This window comes from Phodopus roborovskii, unplaced genomic scaffold, assembly GCF_943737965.1.
Source record: "Phodopus roborovskii unplaced genomic scaffold, PHOROB, whole genome shotgun sequence".
NCBI lineage: Eukaryota > Metazoa > Chordata > Mammalia > Rodentia > Cricetidae > Phodopus > Phodopus roborovskii.
The window spans coordinates 6,175,994-6,189,158 of NW_026126418.1; the positions used below are offsets into that span (position 1 = coordinate 6,175,994).

General features: G+C 39.4%; 1 protein-coding gene across 2 annotated transcripts in view; it reads left to right on the plus strand.

Annotated features, from left to right (window-relative positions):
* Trim44 (tripartite motif containing 44) overlaps positions 1-13,165 on the plus strand; it is a 98,909-nt gene that overhangs the window by 8,400 nt on the left and 77,344 nt on the right. For both annotated transcript variants that reach the window (XM_051184088.1, XM_051184089.1), the window contains exon 2: positions 9,839-9,916. In XM_051184088.1, the coding sequence (XP_051040045.1) occupies positions 9,839-9,916 (78 nt within the window). The remainder of the gene's footprint in view (positions 1-9,838; positions 9,917-13,165) is intronic.

Here is a 13,165-nt window from a genome sequence, read left to right on the forward strand (position 1 = left end):
CCAAGAATAATTTTAAGTCTGGGAAATTAAATACAATGCAGAAGATGACAAAGGTTTTTACTTATAGGATGGTGATAGTAATTTTTTATTTCTTTTTAATGAAATGTTTATTTTTAAAATAACATGTAGAGTAATGGGTTTTATTATGGTATTTTCCCATATACTTTGTTTTTGTTGATTTTTTTTTCCCCCTCACTTCCACTTCTTATCACCTTTCCTTCCTCATGTTGGTCTCCCAGTAACCTCCATTCCATTTTCATGTCACATGTATTCTGTCCCTTCTCCCTTTCCACTCATGGTTCTAGTTTCATGACCTATAATACATCTCCTATATAAACTTACATAAAAATTAAATTCTAACTGGGTGGTGGTGGTGTATATCTTTAATTCCAGCACTTGGGAGGCAGAGGCAGATGGATCTCCATGAGGTCAAGGTCAGTCTGGTCTACAAAGTGAGTTCCAGGACAGCTATGATGGTTACACACAGAAACTCTGTCTGGCAAAACTAAAAGGAAAAAAATTAAATTCTAGGATCCACATGTAAGAAAACATGCATTTTCTTTCTGGTCCTAGGTTGTAATTATTATAATAATTTCTAGTGCCATTCATTTTCCTGCAAATATTATGATTTCATTTTTCACTGGATGAATAAAATTCCCTTGGTATATGTACCACATTTTATGTACAGAAACATGGATAGTTATCTATAGGCATTTGGGCAACTTCAGAGGCCACTCCACTGAAAAAACTTATTGTCACCATTTACTACTGTTGGTCCTGGGAATGTGTTTGGGGGGGTGAGGTCTAGTAAACCCTTTCCCTCTCCACAGTGGAATGTTGATGGGCCAGTCTTGTGTAGATAATCACAACTACTAAGAGTTTTAATTGTGTCATGCCTGCAAGAGAGCATTTCACAATACTTCATCAGTTCCTCTAGTCTTAGAGTCTTTTAGTCTTCTCTTACACAACTTTCTGTGGACCTTGAGGGATGATAGAGATGTCTCATTGACAGCTGAGCATTCAGCAGTCATTTATTCTTAGGACTTTGACCAGTTGTGCATCTCTGTAGTAACTGTTGCCCCCTGAAAAAAGAAGCTACTCAGACCAAAGCTGGCAGTAGCACTAACCTATAAGGAAAAGCATAAGTATTTATAAAGCAAGTTGGTAGGCTGGTACTGTACCTTCCCTATTTGGGCTCATGACCTCCCTTCACCCTGTAGATGAAGTTAGTTACCCTATAAAAATCATGCCACTGTTGCACCTGTGTACACACAACTACCTGGAACTTCATAGGATCCATAGCTGAGTAAGACTGTTAATGACATTTTACCTATTGCAGCCTACATGGAACTTCCTGGCACTAGGTAAGCTAGTTAGCATGGAAGAAACTTTCAGCTCAGTTCACATTTGATTTCTCTATATCCTGAAACCAAAGTATTTGTTATCTTCACTAATATGGTCTTGTCATGTAGTTGTGGGGAGAAACCAACAGCCATGACCAAGTAGCCTATATTGTTTTGAGGGTTTCTAGGGCTTCCCTGGCCAATAATTCAAGAAAATGGCCCATCCCCACAACTGGAATTTTTATTTACTAACTGTGGTTTCTGGGAGTGTGCTTATCTACCCACTAAGTCCTGTTTTTATGTTTAAACTTTTGTGCATTATAGTATGTTGAGCATATTTCCCCTTATAACCCTTCCTTTTCTCTACCTTCCTCCTCTTATTGGTCCCTTTTGTCCTCTTAGCTTTTCTTTTACTTTCAAATCATACACAGGTGTGCACGCACGTGCGTGCACCCCCCCCAAGAACAACAATAGAAAACATGCTATTTAGCATTTTGCCATTAACTTAATTGGCTTAAGATGATTATCTCTAATTGCTGCCATTTTCCTGCAAAGGCCATAACTTTATTCTTTTTGTCTGAAAATGTTATCATTGTGTGTATGCATATATGCCATATTTTTTTTCCATTCTTCTGTTGTTGAATACCTATACCATAAATTATCTGTTGTGAATGTTGTTGCATTAAACATTTATGTCTATGCTTATATCTCCCCGCTCCCCAAGACAGGGTTTCTCTGTGTAGTCCTGGCTGTCCTGGAACTTGCTCTGTAGACCAGGCTGGCCTCAAACTTGGACCAGGCTGCCTCTGCCTCCTGAGTGCTGGGATTAAAGGTTTGTACCACCACACTTGCCTCTAGTATCTTTATCTTAAATTGTGTTTGCTGTCTTTTCCTCTAGGTCCTACAGGAAAGCTCTTAGAGTCTAGGAGCTTCATTCAGCATTTCAGGTTTTATATTAAGGTCTTTGATGTATTGCCAGTTGATTTTGGTGTAGGAAAAGAAATACATATTTAATATCATTCTTCTGCAGATGGGTGCCCCCCCCCCCGGCCATTTTGAATCAACCTTGCATCCCTGGGATGAAACCAACTTCATGATGATACATGATCTTCTTAGTGTGTTCTTGAATTTGGTTCTAAGTATTTTGTTGAGAACTTTTGTATCTCTAGTCTTTCATACTTGTTGTTATATCCTTAGTTTTTAATATCAGGATGATACTGGCTTCAAAAGGCAAAGCATAAAGGTATAAAAAAATAGGACACTAAAAGGATGAGGTGTTAGAGCAGCCTTTTTCTTGGTCTTCAAAATTGGAGACTACCATTCTCTGCCTGGGTAGGGAAGGTAAGTGGAAGCGTTTGTTAGATGATTTGTGCTGGTGCTGAGCCTGAACAGGATAAGAGTTGAGTCTGTCTTACCTTTCATAGCTTCCTATTGTGTGTCAGAGGCTTCTGCTGTCCACAATTAGCTTTGTGGGGCTGACACGTTCTTTTTCCTTCTGGAGACTTCACAGACTCTGTCCCCTAGGGTGGCAAATGTTCTATCTGGAACAGGTTCAGGGGATGCATGTCTCCCAAGAGTGTTGGGAGTAGCAGCAAAAACAGCATTGAGATTTGTACATGTAGACCTACCTTTGTACTTTCAAAACCTAGAAAGAATCAGCTGCCCCACTGTAGGTGCCAAGTAGTCTGTTGTTGCTTCAGATTTCTTGCTTCTACAGTGATTGGCAGATTGGTGGCTTTAGAGCTTTGATCTGCTGTTAACCTTGGTCTCAGAAATAACAGGCCTCAGAATTACTTAGTTGATGAGATCTGCTGGAAAGCAGGGCTTCTTTTCCCAGTGGACTTCATTTTGCTGAGACTCCTGCTCCTGCATGCCTCTGCCTCTTAGTGTCTTGTTCTTTCATTCACTACAATTGCTTTCAGGGCAGTCTCTCACCCTTGGCTTTGGCAGTGGAGTTCAGGCTCCCAGACTTGTATCTGTTTCCTTTTCTCAGGCCTCCAGGATAGCTCAGTTTAAAACAGTATTTTTCCCCTTTAGATGGTACCTAGGCAATATTCTCCCCGTGTAACTTACATGGGATTGCTCTCTGTTGCTGGCTGGCCACCAGAGAAATCACTGTCTCACCAGAGCTTGCAACTCTGAGAGCTGTGGGCTTGTCCCATGGCTTAGGGCTGCTGGTGTCATTTTATCAGCCTTGCTGGCTTATCTCTTCAATGAGTCTTCTGCTTCCCCTCCTCCCACAAGGATCTTTATTTTGAGGCTGGGGTTGTGTTTGGCTCCACTTACTTTTTCAGCTCTTTCCAGCTGCTCTATCACCAAGTTTGAATTTTTGAGGCTTTTCCTCTCTGAAATGGAGTGGGGTTTTTGGTTTGTTTTTGTATTTTGTTTTTTTTCTTATACTAATTCTGGTCTTTCATAGGATCATAGGGGGATAGCTTCTTGACCACCATCTTATCTGGTAGTTCTTTCCTGATTTGTAGCTAATTTTAAATGTCACTGTGATATATAGGACAATGCCAAAAGCAAAAGGAAACAGCTCTATAGACTAAAGCTGCACATTTGTAGCATCTGATCTGGTCACCTTCATTATTTAAAGACAGAAACATAGAAACCCTGATACTAAATTACTTTCCTAAGCTTGGTCTCCTTTCTTTGTACAATGCATGTTCTACTAGGAGAGTTAAACTTTATTTATTTATTTATTTATTTATTTATTTATTTATTTATCTATCTATCTAAGAGAAGCTACTCTCACTTTTAGAAATGCCCTGGTTTTGAGAATTTTAGGCCACTTCAAATCTATACAGGAACACTGGGTAAAGATTCTCTCATTCCTGCTGGTTCATGTATTTACTACATAAAGAATAGATCCTAGTATTTAAGTTTAGGCAAACTAATGGGAAAAGCATTTGAAGTAGGAGCCCTGGGATTTCCTTTCTTACATCTGTCCTTCCCTTTCCCTCTGTCTTATTGCTGTTGTTTTTTAAAATTAAATCTTAAATATTCTGCGAGTATATGTTCTTACTACCATGCTCAATACCAGACCTAGATATAATTGCTTTTCTTCTCTTTTGTATACATTTATTGTCCATAGAAAATATATACTGCATGAATTATTTTGCAAGTTTAAAAGAAATTCCAGTTTATCTATCATAATCAAGATAAATACAGATCTGTTTTATTTTCCTTATTATGTCATATTCCATAATTCTTTAATTTCATAGTTTGCTTATTCATCCAATGTTGGACATGTAGGGTATGTAGTTCTTAACTATTGAAAATATCACAAATATTTTTGTGCATGCCCCTGTGACATATGTCCTTCCTCAAGAGGAAGATAGGAGTATACATGTGGTTTCAGAGTAGCATTTCCACTCCCATGCTTCCAAATCAAATGACACAAGGAATTTTCCCAAAGCCCCTTAGTACTGGCCACTTCAGATTAACACATCCTTTTCAGCCTGATGAGTAAGGAATAATATCTTAGTTATGAATAACTTTGAGCATCTTTTGTGTCTTCTGATGTATTTGTCATGTTTCACCTTTTCTGTTCATATCCTTTGTTCACATTTCTTTTGGGCTTACTGATAGGAATTTTTTAAACATTTTTCATATATTGTTGAAATTAGTCTCTTCTGCTGTACATGTTATAAATCTTTTTCATTTCCATTTTTCTGTTCCTGGTTTTGCCATTGATTAGTTTTGTGATTTGGGAGGCATGCTTTAATTTCCACAAGACCATTTTTATCCACTGTAAAGTGTGAATACATAATCTCTGGTTATTGTTTCACTGTGAAATGTTAGTTAAAGGGCTATTTAAGCCCTTTGGGTTCCTCATTCGATTTCCACCAGCTATTTTTCTTACCTGCAGCATGAGGATACAACACTTTTAAGGGTATTGAGGAATACCAGAGCGTATGACAGTGCTTTGGAGCTTTGCCTGAGAGATGGAAGGCATTTTGTTCTTTAGTTTTACTATGACTTAACTCTAGGAAATGACTTTTGTAACAGTTTTGATCAGATATTGAGCTATAGGTGTCACAGAACAGCACTTGTTTATTTTGTATTCTCCTGGTGGAGGAAAGACATGCATAAAGCAAGGTATGCTCATGCTGACCTGTGTCCTGAAGTGCATTATGGGATGGAGGAAACATGTAAGGAAAAGCCCTCTTCTTCCCCAACCGTGTTACTTGCTCCAGAATGACATAGTAGAATCTGTTAATTTTTGGGACTAGATACTTGTAAGGTTAGAATTACCTGCTTTTGTGTTTCCATCCAGTTCTCAGAACAAAGGATTCAGAGGAAACATTGGGGGACCTATAGCAGTGTATGCACATGTGTATGTGTAAAAATCAGTTCTGATTGTCTGTACTGCCTTCAACAATGAACAGAAATGTGATATAACGCTACACACTTATACTCAGATACCACCCTTAGACACAAACAACCTCCTATCCTCACAGTTCCTTCTTTTCACCATACCTGTCCCCTTCCACACTGCTTTCCAAGAACTCTGACAGAATGTCTTGAGCTGCTACCAGGGCCTATAGAACCTGTCTGTATGAAGATGCATCAGGCCATTGAATTCTACCATGTTATGTATTTATTCCTAGGTCAAAGGTGTGACCATAGAGACTGTTTGAGAAGGTGTTTGCAGAGCTTGCATACTCAATTGAACACCTATGCATAAGGCTCCTTAGAGTGTAGGGGAGGACTAGGGTGTGGAGATTGCAGAGCTTGTGGGTAGGGGTGAACTTGTACCAGGATCTTCCTTTTGTACTTATGTACCAATTCAAAACCTTCTCAGAGACAGATCTGCCCTAAAGAAACTTCTCTTCTTTCATTTTTGTTGGTAATGGTGGTAGTGGTATTAGGGAAGCTTTTAATCATACTCATTTTGAGGATGAACAGATCAGGTTCAATAAGAAGTCCAGTTAATATTTGAAGATAACTCTGAATTGGCTGGAGAAGTAGACTGTATGATTTCCTGAAGGGAGACTCTTGGGTGCAGCTCTGTGTCTCCACTGGGTAGGTGGTGCTTTTGATGCTTTGTGAACAGGAGGAAGGATTCTGCTGGCATAACACATTTTTAGGAAAAGGCAAAGTGTTTCCTCATCTCTTTATACTAGCAAGGCACAGCTGCCTGCAAAGCATCTGCTGCATAGGGATTCCTTCTTCATTCTTAGTTTTCTGAAGGCTTTTAAGACATAGTTTAGTGCATTCCTTCTGTTTTCTATAGCCAGGGGGAAACTCATAATCCATCAGGGCTCTTACTGAGTAGTTTAAAATGGGTGCTGACAGCTGAGGGATTGTGTGTGTGTGTGTGTGTGTGTGTGTGTGTGCGTGCGCGCGCATGCGTGCTGTTGGGGGTAAGGGAGAGCTTTCCAGGGACAAGTGACCTGCTTGCTCAGCCACTGAGAATAATTTAGAGGAATGATATCACCAGACAGGCTTTTTTGTCTGATCATCTTGTAAAAAGTAAGATTGTGTCTGGCAACTTAACCCTTTCTTAGGTACTTAAAGTTCACCCTCACTGGTATGTGACTTCTAGATGCCTTTTCCCAACTGTCAGGTGCAAGCCCACTGAGATTAAAGGCTTAAAGGACTGGAGAAACTGGGAGAATTATAAGCCATTGCTTAAAAAAAATAGAAATTGCTAAACTTTAGAACCACAGCTAGAATGGAAATGTTATCTGAGCTGTGTTCAGAAAGCACATCTAAAGCAGATGCTGAACGTGGTCATATAATACCTTTTACTTGTAGTCTTAGGAAGGGAGGAAGGTTAGTGTGAGAAGACAGACTTTGTTTTATTTTAATTTATGGGATGGAGTCTGTGGTACTTTGATGTATCTGGCCTCCATAAATTCATAGAGAGTGGCACTATTAGGAGGCATGGCTTTGTTGGAGTGTGTATGGCCCTCTTCTTGGAGGAAGTATGTTACTGTGGGGGTCTGTTTTGAGGTTTCCTATGCTTAACATACCACTCAGTGTCTCAGTTCACTTCCTATGTCATCTCATCAAGATGTATTTATTTGGCCAGGGTCCTCACCTAGTCTTCTTGATCTCTCACAAAATATGTTCTGGGGACAGAGTTTCTTAGTTACATCTGGGGCTAGGAGCAGAGTTCATCAGCAGAACATCTGCCCATTTGCCTGCACACCACTACCAGAGACTATGCTCCATGCCATGATGATAATGGTGAACCTCTGAAACTGAAATATGTCACCTTTGTAAAATGTTTTTCTTTATAAGAATTGGCCATAGTCATGGTATCTCTTCATAGCAATAGAAAACCCAACTAAGAGTCTTACAAAGTATTTCCTGTTTGGGAAGAATTAAAGGCTTTGTAGATTTGGAGACTGTCCTGTAATTTCTCTTGAGGCTTATTTTGAGTAAGTAGTTTTTTGCAGTATTTGTTTACCTTCTCCCATAAAATAATAATCATTGTCTTCATGCTTGTTTCCTTAGTAGTAAAATAAGTAGTCCTGCCCCATCTTACAGAGTTTCTGAGATAAGGAAACAAATTAGTTTTGTGACTTTAGATATTGTTCCATGCATGAATTATAACAAGAGTATGTTTTTTTAAAATTTTATGTTCACTTACTCATTCAGTGGACATTTTATTCTTTTGTTGTTAACACTGCCTTATATGTTTTAAAATTTTTAGAGAGAGAATATTTGTAGGCATACATGTGTGAAAGTCAGAGAACAAATTTGTGGAACTAATTCTCTCTTTCCACCTTTGTGTGGGTTCTAGGAATCTCAGGTCATCCGACTCAAAACCATTGGAGTTACAGTGCCTTTACTTGCCGAGCCATTATTGTGGTAAAAGCACTATCTTCTTAATGCAGGGTGTAGGAGATACATTAAAAGATAGTTCTTGCCTTTAAGGAACTCAAAATATCATGAAGAAACAGACAAAAATAATAATTAAATGTATGTTTGATTCTTTTTATCAAGTGCTAGGTCTTCTTCTAACTATCTTGGTATACAGGAACACTGACTTTCTCAGCTGTGTGCACTATGTACTGCTAAGGCTAGCTCCATTTTATAGAAAAGGAAATAGATTTGCAGAAGTAAGACTGACTTGCCTAATGCCACACAGCTGGTGATTGAGTTGGAACTTGAAAACAGTCAGTAAGGGTCTATATTCTGTGTTGACTTCTACAGTGGTCACTAGCCACATGTATAATGAAATGTGCCTAGTTCAGGTTGATTTGGGCTGTGTGAATAAGAATTAGGTTTCAAAGACCTAATTGGGGGGTGGATGGGAAGCATAAGACACCCTTCCTCTCCCTCCCTCCCTCCCTCCCTCCCTCCCTCCCTCCCTCCCTCCCTCCCTCCCTCTCTCTCTCTTCTCCCTCTTCTCCTTCCCCCCCATCCCTGGCCCTAGTGTGTGCTTGTGTAGAAGAGGTAGCTTATTAGGAAAGAAAGGATTCCCAAGAGAAGAAATAGGTCAGAGCAGACAAAGGTCAGAGGCTAATAGGTAAAACCTCATATTAAAATTATATGTTGCTGATATTTTAGACATACTGAATTAAGTAAAATGTATTAAAAAATGGTCTTACTTTCCTATTATAGCTACTCTAAAACTTAAGATAATATAGAGGCTTGCCTTTGTGGGGGGCTCTCATTATATTTGTTTTGTTGGATTGTACTACTGTAAGTAATAACAAGTAAGTGTCATTTTTGAACATTTCCTGTGTGCTGTACACTCTAATACTTCTGCAAAGATTTTAGTTAAGCCTCATATTATTCTTTATATTATCACCATTTTGTAATCAAGAGAATGACTTTTGAAAAATTCAATAATTTGTCATCTAATTGGTACCAAACAACTTCAAAACCATGTGTCTGACTCAAAATTGTTTTCTTAACTAGCATATGGTAATTCCATTTGAATTTACACCTGAGATGTTTTATTTTTGTATATATATCTGTGTACTTGGGTATCTGATACATAAATCTTCAAAATAAAAATCAGTAGTCCATAAAATAGAATTCTCTTGCAGGGTTGTGAATGCAGGGCACAGTTGAGTCTGAGATGAGGCAGTGAAGTCATCCTGTGCAAATTATGTTTATTAAGTTTTCCTTCCCTCTTCCCCCCTACCTCTCTTCTTCCTTCCTCTTTTTCTTTCTTTCTTTCTTTTTTTTTTTTGTCTGGCTGGCTTGGAACTCACTATGTAGACTAGGCTGTTTTCAAACTCACAGAGATCCTCCTGTCTCTTCCTCCTGAGTACTGTGACTAAAGGGAAATGCTACCACACCCAATCCCGATTGCCCTTAATTTTCATTCTAGTCTATTGCTTTAACACTAACTTATTGTCCATGGATGGAGAAGAGGAAGGGGCAGCACAATTTCCTTAGCTGTTTAGTCACCTTGTCTGATAAGATGACAAATTTGTTTTATGTTTTCACTGTCCATTCTGCCCTCTGAAATTTGTTTGAGAGAAGAATGATATGCTACCTAGTGACTCTTGACTTTTTTCTTCTAGAGCAAAGATTCCGGTGGACTGAAGGCAGCTATGATAGAGTTGGTGGAGAGGTTAAAGTTCAAGAGCTCAGACCCTAAAGTAAGTATTGTTTTAGAATTAACTGGGTGTTAATGCTTATCTGTCTTTACTTTCTATTTAGATTCAATTAAGCCTTGCCATCAAAAATAGTGTTCTCATATGCCTTGAGAAAAGTTATTTATTTCCCCTTCTGTATTTTATGACTTATAACACATAATCATTAATCATTATTTTTGGAATTGCAGAGAAATGCATTTTTAATCTTTCTTTACCAGACCTTTGAGACTTCTGTCCTTTGTGTCCCTTAGATCTACCTAAAAGCATCTGAGATACTGATCAGCATAATTCTGGTCCCTGGATACCTAGCCAGTTGGTACATAGTGCTAATATGCCTTTTCAATCTCTGCTTACAGGAGGCAGCTGCCCCTGAGCATGCCTTTGTCTTCATTACCTAGATCTGGTTGAGGAAATGATTTGAGTTTCTTTGCAAGATTTGGGGAGCTGGAGGAGTGATATTCTTGGAGATGTCAAACTAGAGTAGGGATGGGGTAGAGGTGGTGGGCTGGGAGCTGAATGCGTAGGAGAGATTGTGACTAACAGATTCCCTTCTCTTTCTAACTGAGACACTTACTGTAGTACTGCCCAGTATTGGGACTAGATAACTCTGCTGGAAAGTCAGAGCCCCTCACAGTTAAGAGGGGAAAAAACATGCTTCTATTTTTATGTCTCTCTCTCTCTCTTTTTTTTTTTCCCAACAAACTCTTTATTAAATAGGAGTACCTGGGAGCCAGGTCCTGCACTAGGGATCTTACATAGTTGTGATAAACTACATAACAAGATTTTAACCATTTAAAATGTGTGTTGTAGTGGCATTGAGTTCATTTAGAGTGCTATGCATCATCACTGTCCACTTATGATGGGAGATGTCATTCTGTATATATGTTTCTCATACTGGTTAATGAATAAAGCACTGTTGGCCAATAGGAAAGGAAGATAAGAGGGATAGGAGACAAGGAGGAAATAGGAAGTAGTAAGGAGGGGCAAGATGAAGAGTCTGGAGAGAGCAGTACGCGGCAGCCGGCTCTGGGTAAGAAGACCACGTGGAAATACATAGATTAACACAAATGGGTTAATACTTAAGACAGAGCTAGCCGATAAGAAAGTAGTAACTGGCCAACAGTATAATATCAAATACAGAGTCTCTGTATGTTAATTGGGGCTGGCGCAGCGGCAGGACAAGATCAGGCAGCAGGCGGAAAAACAATACTCCTTACAGATGGCGCCCAACGTGGGTCACGAACCCATAACCCTGAGATTAAGAGTCTCATGCTCTACCGACTGAGCTAGCCGTGGCAGCACAAGAGTGGTGGCCCTACAGATGGCGCCCAACGTGGTATGTTTTCATTGTTGAAGACTAAAACTCTGTCCATATTAAACACAGCACCTCATTCTCCTTCTCTTTCCATATTTTTGATTATTATAAACCCATGTGAAATAGTTCCCTAGCCCAATTTAATTTATTTTAGGGACAGTAAAGCATAAGGAAGTAGAGTTATTGATCCACATGTAGTATATTGTGGAGATGAGAGTCAAGCGACTCTAGTGCCTTTACTGCTTTTAATTCTCACTGCAAATCAAGCTTCAGGATTCATCATTGTGCTGTGTAATCATGTATTTTAAGCTGAAGCACCACAGTGAAGCAGAGGCATTGGCAGCAGTGGGCTCTTTAAAAGGTAACTGCAGCCATTAGTAATTTCTTATTCATTTGTCAGTGGAAATACTGACATTAGGAGTATCCCCGCTCTTTTTGAACAGGCTAGGTTCTAGTGGTAGTGAGCATCTAGATAGAAAAAAGAAAAAAGGTGTAACTTTTTGTTTTTGTTTTTTGTTTGTTTGTTTGTTTTTTTGTTTTTGTTTTTGTTTTTTTTTTTTTGAGACAGGCTTTATCTGTACAGCTTTGGCACTCTGTAGACCAGGCTGGCCTCAAACTCACAGAGATCTGCCTGCCTCTGCCTCCCAATGCTGGGGTTAAAGGCATGTGCCACCACTGTCTGGCCCGGTTGTGTAACTTTAACAACTCTACTACCTAGAATAGGAGGGCTCCTGCTCTAACTTTTCCATTCATAAAGCTGAACCAATTAAGTACTACAGGTAACTGAAAACACTTAAACACCTTGACAAGTTTCATTGGTTTTGTGGATGACAGGAAACCAACTATTTTCTGTCTCTGCCATACCTTTATGTTTATAATTAGCAAAGCAGTGAAAAGTGATTGCTGTTGCAGGCTTTGGCATCCTTTATGAATACAGACAGTGCTTCTTTTAGAAACTTGCCAGAGAAGAAAAAAATCCAGCTAAAGCGTTCCCTGATGCAGGACTTCTTAACTTGTGGGTCAACCCCTTTTGGGTGGAGGGTGGGAGGGATTGGGGGAGGGTGGGGAGTGTCAAGTGACTCTTTCACAGAGGTTACATATCAGATACTCTGCATATCAGATATTTATATTATGATTCATGACAGTAGCAAAATTACAGTTATGAAGGAGCAGTGAAAATAAGTTTATGGTTGGGGATCACCATGACATGAGGGCTGTATTAAATGGTCACAGCATTAGGAAGGTTGAGAATCACTGTCCTAATGTAAGCTAAAAGATGGTTATAAGAATCTGACTTGATCTTAGGTGTGGGTGCACACACTGTCCAACCTTTTACCTTCAAGCCCCCTTTTAATCTAGTGCATGAATTTGCTTTGAGTGTCCATGAAGCTGGCTTGAGAAGGGGTGAATGAAAGTGTGGAGTGACTGCCAAATCAGGAAGAAAGAAAAACTGGACACTTTTAATATAAACTTTTCGTAAAAAGTGTTCTAAGAAATCTTCCAAAAGTAGCTTAAGTTTCTGTCTGTCCTGTTATCCTGCAATCCTAGACCATTCCTTTTTAGGTTGACCTATATAAGAAGGGCAAACAAGCTCAGGTTTTATGACCTGTCATTTTGGGACAGAGTTGCTTTAATCAAGACACTGATTGAATCATAGGGACTGAGTACTAACTCAGCCTCACTTCCTCTAGAATCCCTAAGGCAGCCCAAAGATTGATTGTCCAGACAGCGAAGTCTAGTGCTAACTCAATTCACTCCCCAAGACAGAGAGACTGACTGTCTGTCTGTCTGTCTGTCTATAATATGTAGGGATCTGTCAGCATGTATGTCTGTGAACTCCATGTATGCTGTACTCATGGAGGACATGGGGTTACAGACTCTTTTGGAAGAGCAGCCAGTGCTCTTAATAGTTGAGCCATCTCTCCAGCCCCTGAGTT